The sequence below is a fragment of the Morus notabilis genome, unplaced genomic scaffold (genome assembly GCF_000414095.1).
Source record: "Morus notabilis unplaced genomic scaffold, ASM41409v2 Scaffold211, whole genome shotgun sequence".
In the NCBI taxonomy this organism is placed as follows: Eukaryota; Viridiplantae; Streptophyta; class Magnoliopsida; order Rosales; family Moraceae; genus Morus; species Morus notabilis.
The window spans coordinates 144,327-151,573 of NW_010360013.1; the positions used below are offsets into that span (position 1 = coordinate 144,327).

The 7,247-nt window shown below is 35.3% G+C and overlaps 1 protein-coding gene across 1 annotated transcript; it reads left to right on the plus strand.

Annotated features, from left to right (window-relative positions):
• The first annotated feature begins 5,492 nt into the window (after nt 1-5,492).
• LOC21388813 (piriformospora indica-insensitive protein 2) lies at nt 5,493-6,939 on the plus strand. Its single transcript, XM_010095611.2, has one exon. It carries the CDS (start codon nt 5,506-5,508, stop codon nt 6,937-6,939), a length of 1,434 nt encoding a protein of 477 aa, XP_010093913.1. The 5' UTR covers nt 5,493-5,505.
• Nucleotides 6,940-7,247: the final 308 nt, after the last annotated feature.

Consider the following 7,247-nt stretch of genomic DNA (forward strand, 5'->3'; position numbering starts at 1 on the left):
AATCATGAAATGTTTTGGCTTGTGAAAATTGGGCATGTTTTTTTGTCCAAAAAACTCAAAAAAAGACAACTTGAGTTCTAACTTTATTTAAGTTCACATTCTTTTAAGTTTTAATTTTATTTAACTTTACTTAATTTTATTCAAGTTACAACTTCAACTCAAGTTATAATTTAAATTCAACTCAAAAACTACACTCAAGTTACACTCCAAAAGAACAACCCCGAAATTTCTCTCTCTTTCTCATATTTATTTTTCTGCCTCTCCTTATTCTACATGTACTCTCTCTCTCTCCTTCTCGTTCTTCTCTTCCTCTGCCGAACTCTCTCTCTCTCTTCTTCCAAGAAAAATTTTTGAATTTCAAAATTTAATAACTCACTCGTTCTTGATGAGTGATTCTTATTTCTATGAGTTCACAACGAAGAGGAGAACGAGATGACAGCCTATGGAATCCATCACGCTCGGAAGCTCACCGGAGCTCCACCGTCGTCCGCGCCTTGAGCCGCCATCTCCGGCGGTGGAGGTCGACACTACTTGATTCAAAATGTTGAGGGCAACGTCGGGATGCTAAGCCCTCAAGAAATTTTGAGGAAGGAGCTTCTATTTTTGAGGTAGGGTTTTCCACTTTTTCCTCCTATTTAGTTTAAATCCGAATTTACTCTTGTTTTTCTTGTTCTATTTTCGTTGTGGTTATGATGGCTTGGAGACAAAAATATGAAATAATATTTATTCATGTTCATGGTGCAATTTTTATTTCTTTTAAGCGAATTCTATGGTCGCTTCTTTTGCAATCTTTTTCTTTTTTTTTTTTGGTTACTTGCTTTTTCAGGTATCACTTTTTTTTGTTGTTGTTGTTGTTTTTCTTGTTTTTTTTTTTCCCCTTCCCCTCCAGGCTTTTTGGTATGTAGGCTGTGGCATTCGGCCTTTTAGGTATGTGGGCTGTATCTGTGATATGTATCAAGATCCAATGCCCTTCGTGGTATCAGTTTCTTTGTGAATGTGCCACTACTTGCCTGTATGGCATGTAATTATAAGCTTTCTGGTCTTGTGCATTTGTAAATTAGGATGTTTCATTAGTTGTTAGTTGGTGTCTAGTGTATTTTTCTTTTATTAATGAAACCAGTACCTTTCACAGATATTACCTGTACTGGTTACCACACGTCGATTTGGAACTGTATGTGTTCACCATGTTATTAATCTTGCCCAGCTGGTAATGCTGATTATGCAATGGATATGCACCAGAAAGAACAACTTCACGACAATAGCATGTCAATGATGCAATCTCAGGTCTTAGATCGTTTTTCTTTTTTAATTACATGTCCTTGTTATCTTATGAGTTTACTCTTAATACTTCCATGTTTCAATACCCAGATGGGGAGGTCTGCTAGATTCAATCTCGGAGCAACATATTCATCTCATCGACCTAAGCAGCAACAGCAACATGCTCCATCAGTCAGCAGTAGTGGTGTGTCCTTCACACCTGGAAACAATCAGGATCTGCTGCACGTACATGGCTCTGATATGTTTCCATCTTCACATTCATCTTATCATTCCCAGGTATGATCATCTGGTGTTGCAAATAGTTCTTTTGCTTATCTGATTCGGTGGTTTCAAATGGAAACATGAGTCTGTTTCATTTTTGCAAATCTAAGTTGTGGTTAATTAGAGATTGTGAAAAGCAAACTAGTTTGTGTACCAAGAAAAAAAAAAGAAGAGCCAACACCTGGAAACGTGGAAATAATTGAAAGATCCAAATACAAAGAAAAAACCTTCCATTACTTTCTTGTGCAGCATGCCTAAAGACGAAGCCCAGTTATATGCCGCAAATGAACTGTAAGCACTTCTCACTTACTATTTCTAAGCACTTTCTATATGCACGTTGTCTACTCAAAATCTATTATGTAACCAAGTCGACTGAATGTTTTACTAATTGCCTTGACTGACATCTTCAATCGCAGTTATAACAGAGGCTGGTTTTATCACAAAGAACACTGCTTGTGGTTTATTAGGGTCCCCAACATGGAGCCCCTAGTCAAAACAAACACCTAAGAGAGGATCCTATCACTGTTTTGATCCAAATACATTTGAGTTTTCTTTCTTTGGGTAGTCGGCTGAAGTAAACTTCGATCGCAGGATAATTTTGTGCTTCATTATGAGATGCTGGAAAAGAAACCAGCTCTACCTCAACATTAACATGTGTCTTTTTTTCTTTATATTGATAGTAGATCACTTTCTTACAGGTTAAACAATGGAGATGACTTTTTCTTGAAGCATTTTGTCAAGATGGAAGGATTTACTTTCACCATTTCACTTAGTTAGACGTTTTGGATACTTTAATATCTCCAGCTATTCCTCTGTTTTCTTTACTTGTTTTGAATGTTAAGGTTTTGGACATTGTATGAGTTATGTTGTAAACGTAATTTTATTGCCAACTTGGTAGATACTGATAATAATTGATACGTAGAATGTTTTTATGTTTTAATTTGAATGTTCCTATTTAGATATAAGATGTTACTCAGAATTACCATCTATTTGAATGAATTCAAAAGGATATCAATAATAATTTTAAATTCAAAAGGATATCAATAATAATTTTAAAAAGCTACAAGAGTATAAACACAAGGAAAAAAAGCTATTAATCTGTATCGTAGCCATGTTAAATAGTTGTAAGATGTTGAAAATAACTTGTCTTAAACGTTATAATATCTCAATTCTATAGCGTTTTCAGTAACTCTCTTAGAACGCTATGTTTTCTTACGACTTTTAATAGCGTCCGATGTCTTAGCGTTCCACAAAACGCTATTGTTAATGATTAATAGCGTTTTTTGTCAGCTACTAATGCTGATATTTCTTGTAGTGAACCCATCACAAATTATTATCTTCTATCCCCACTAGTGAGGGCAGATCTTCCGCCCCTCGAGGATTATTGCAATCCCCATCCCCACCCGTAATGGCAGGCTTTGGACAGACCCGATTAGCTCAGCTCAAACTTAGAGCTCTACCACTCGATTAGGGCGGATTCAGATAGTGTAATGTATTTGTTGCTATGCACATAGATTAAGGTCCGCCACTTAAGCTAGCACTTGTCACTGAGAAGAAACATCACTCTGTGTTCAATAATTCTTTTTCCTCCTAAGAAAATATATCCAATACCTTTTTTCTATATAGGGTATACTAATTTTCAGGTTCAGCATTTTCTTTTTGTTGAAATTTCAGGTCCAGCATGTAATGTTGCTTCTTTTAATTGGTTTTTGCTGGTCCTCATTCGGAACCTTGTTTGGCATTGCATTGAGAAAAACATATCTAGTTGAGTTGGTAGGATTACGTATTACATGGTAATTTTTCATAATGGACCAGGATTTCTGCTAAACAAAGGGCCAAAACTTGGTAGTATTAATTTTGCGTGATCTCCTGCTGCAGTGTTCGAAGATTTGCCAAGTCAGATCTATGAGGAATATGGTAGTGAGCTCAATATACCAAATTGATACTTCTGTGAAAAGTGTTGCCTTTTCTTTGTTTCATCTCAGTTTATCATAAAGCCTAACAAGGCTTGTATTTAGTTCTTTATGTCATTGCCCTCATATCTTAGTTTTCGTGCATGCAGGTTGATTTTTAGATTTAAACACGGAAGTTAAAGGAATCGTATTTGTAAACTAACAGTTTATTGTTTTTTCATAGGCATAGTAAACTGACTTTCTCAGCCTAAATGTATATTTTGGGAAGTGGGTTCTTCATAAATGAAAGATCACGAGTGTGGTCAAAGTAGCAAGTCCCATCGTATTGCTATTTCTCTTGGAAACTACAAGGTTGAACTATAAATCGTCACTGGAGTTGTTAACCACCAAGTTGGGGATGGATTGGTGCGGTTTCTTTACGCCTAGAACACCAAAATATGTGAAAAAGTATATCTTTAGTCATTAGATGATTATAAAAAAACCCAAGCAGTTAAAAGTAATTATCAATTACAGGGAGACAAAAGTAAAAAAATAAAAAAATAAAAAAAGTTTCAACAAATAGAATCATTTTAAAACTCATTCAGTGGCTGAGATCAGAGCTGTCAAATAAGTGGGTCATACTTGACACACCTCGATTAATTAGGCACAAGTGTGTTGTCATGTCTGGTCTAACACGGTCCGTGTTTATCCATATTGCAGCCTTGCTCTAAACTATAATGACTCGGCTCCTACGGATTCTTCCTGCATATATAACTCATTGATTTATAGAGACACACACAACCTTAAGAAAATACTATGCCAAGACTGTAAGGTTTCATTTACAACTTATAAGCAACTATACAGAAGTAGAACACCCTAATTTACAGTCTATTTATTTGGGTGAAAATTTACAATCCTCTAATAATTGATTACAAATTTGCTCTAATATCTTTATGCAGGATAAAATGAGTTTGGCTTGATTCCATGCTTGGGAAATATAAGTAACAGATAGCAGGAACAGTTTTGGTGAAAATGACGTCCACTTAGAAGTAGAGCTTTCTTTTTACCCTTCTCGGGTAGTAAAAAGTATATATATGAAAGGCAGGGACAGAAATAGAACTCCAAATCCAACCAATTAATGAGAGAGATAATTGGCGGTTCTACACGTATGAAAGTAAAGATTCTGATGCCCTTTTTATTTTTGTAATTCGAATTATAATTTAAATTTTTATTACAGAATTTATTTTTATAAAAATTTAAATTTAATTTTTTTAATATAATATTTTCTCTTATATTAATTTACTTTTTAATTTAAATTCTCAATTCTAATAGTAAAATGAACGAACTTGACTTTTTAAGAATTTAGCCATTACCAAAAAAGAAAAGAGGGTATTTTCTACATTAAAACCACTTATAAATAGTGTATGTTTTTAAATATTAAATTTATTTAAAATCACGTTAAAATAAATAAGTACATAAAATTAATAAAATCTTATACATACAAATCTATGGTTTAAAACAAACTCTACCAACATGTTATCTTTTTTATCCTCTATAATAAAATTCACCGTAGAAAAGAAGAAAAAAAAAAGTAGCCAAGTCCCATCGTGTTACCATTTCTATGGGAAACTAATAATGCATATTCTGACAAATTGTTCCTACTTATATTAAACTTGCTTTCCCTCTTGTCACTCTCTTTTCCATGCAAACTAAAAACTGTCATATTCACCACATGGAAAAGTGTGGGGATAGAGCACAGGCGACAAGCTTAGAATTCATGTCATTTCATCCTTAGTGACTGACACAAAATACACATTGGCACCAAAAAAGGGTTTCCAAAGATACTCTCTTTTAATTCTTCTCCTTTGCCACCAATTCACTTCAAAGGAAAAGGGAAGGACTAAACATTATCATAAAGTAGAGGAACTTTTTTTTTTTTTTTTTTCAAATCCCATCTCATCCCGCTGTTGTACATTCTCTTCGTCATAAGTTGAATAGTAAGTTGAATAGTGAGGGAGTTGGGTTTTCTTTTGTTTTGTTTGCTCTTTATGAAATGAGAGTTTTCTCTTCTCTCATGGCTTCTTCTTTTCTGTCCTTTTTCCTTGTTGGGTTCCTTGTTTTGACTTGCGAAGTGAGTTTAGCTCAGAGCAACTCAGATGATGAGTTTGAAATGGATATGGAAAAGGAGGAACTTTTGGGGCTTTTTGATGTGTTTGAGGCTCTTGTTGGTGACTCAGATTGGTCCAAACAACACCCACAACCATGTAGTGAGACCCCATGGCCAGGTGTTCAGTGTGAGATTGGTCAAGAAGAGCCTTCACTTTTTCATGTCACAAAGATCCATATTGGCCCAGATATTCTCAACCCTCCTTGCAAAAACTCTGCTAAAATCTCAGATTCCTTGCTCAAGTTACCTTATCTAAAGACCCTGTCAATCTTCAACTGTTTTTTAGCCTCTCAAGTCACTCTTTCTCCTTCTCTTTTTGGTTCACTTTCTTCCTTGGAACATTTATCTCTCGAGTCCAATCCTTCTCTCTCTGGTGAACTCCCATCAAGCCTAGCAAAACTTGCCAATTTAAGAGTCCTAAGCCTGTCTCAAAATAGCCTTATGGGAGAGATACCAAAGGAGATTGGTCAAATGGTCATGTTGGAGCAACTTGACTTGAGTTACAACAATTTAAGTGGTGAAGTCCCTGAAGAAATTGGAGGCATAGAAAACTTGATCATTTTGGACCTAAGTTGGAACTCTCTAGAGGGTCAAGTCCCTTCTTCTTTGGGTCAACTTCATTCCCTCCAAAAAATTGATTTGGGCTCAAACAAACTTATCGGAAATATTCCACCAAATCTTGGTCATCTCAAGAGCTTGGTCTTGCTCGACTTGAGCAACAATTTACTAAACGGTCCAATCCATGAAACCCTCTCAGGTTTGGAGAATTTAGAGTACTTGATATTAGATCACAACCCTTTAGACACAGGTATACCCCAGTTTGTAGGACAGCTTAAAAAGGTCCAAACAATGAGCCTCTCAAGCTGTGGATTGAAAGGAAAATTGCCCACCTTTTTTTCTTCCTTGAAACTTCTCTCCTCTCTCTCTCTAGACAACAACTGCCTCATTGGGCCAATTCCTCCAAGTTTGGGGACACTTCCAAGTTTGGATCTCCTCAATTTGAGCAACAATCAGCTAAGTGGAGAAGTATTACTTCCTGAAGATTTCATTGAAAGGCTTGGAAAGAGACTAGATATCAAAGGAAACAATGGTTTATGCACCAGAAATGAGGCTTACCAGAGAAATGTTTCTGTTTACTTAGAAGCTCCTGTTTGCTTGAATAATGCAACAAGTGACCCAAGAAGTGACAAGACTTTGGCTTTGAAGCACCCAAATGAGTACTCAGAGAGAATGAAGCCATCTGAGAACAGGCTTAAGGAAAGCTCAGATGTTTCATGGTTGAAGCCAAATCTTGTTTTATTTAGGTTTGTTGTTTGTTTGTTGAGTTTCTTCTTACTGTAAAAATCTCAGTACTGTTTCTGAAAGGTAATTTTAGGATTTGTTTCTTCTTTTTCATGTTCAATTCACTCAAGTTACATTTTTCCTTATTTGAGAACAAAAACACTAGAGTACTCCAAATACTTGTTTCATTCTTCTTTTCACTAATATCTTTGATTATGCTTGGATTTTTGCTAATAAATGTTTGAACAATGGAATACACTGAAATGAGTTCTTAAATCAATCACTACACATGCTGCTTTGGTGTCTTCTTTTTTTTTTTTTTTTTTTTTTTTTTTAATATGAAACGGGCTCTTTTTTTTTCTGTAAAA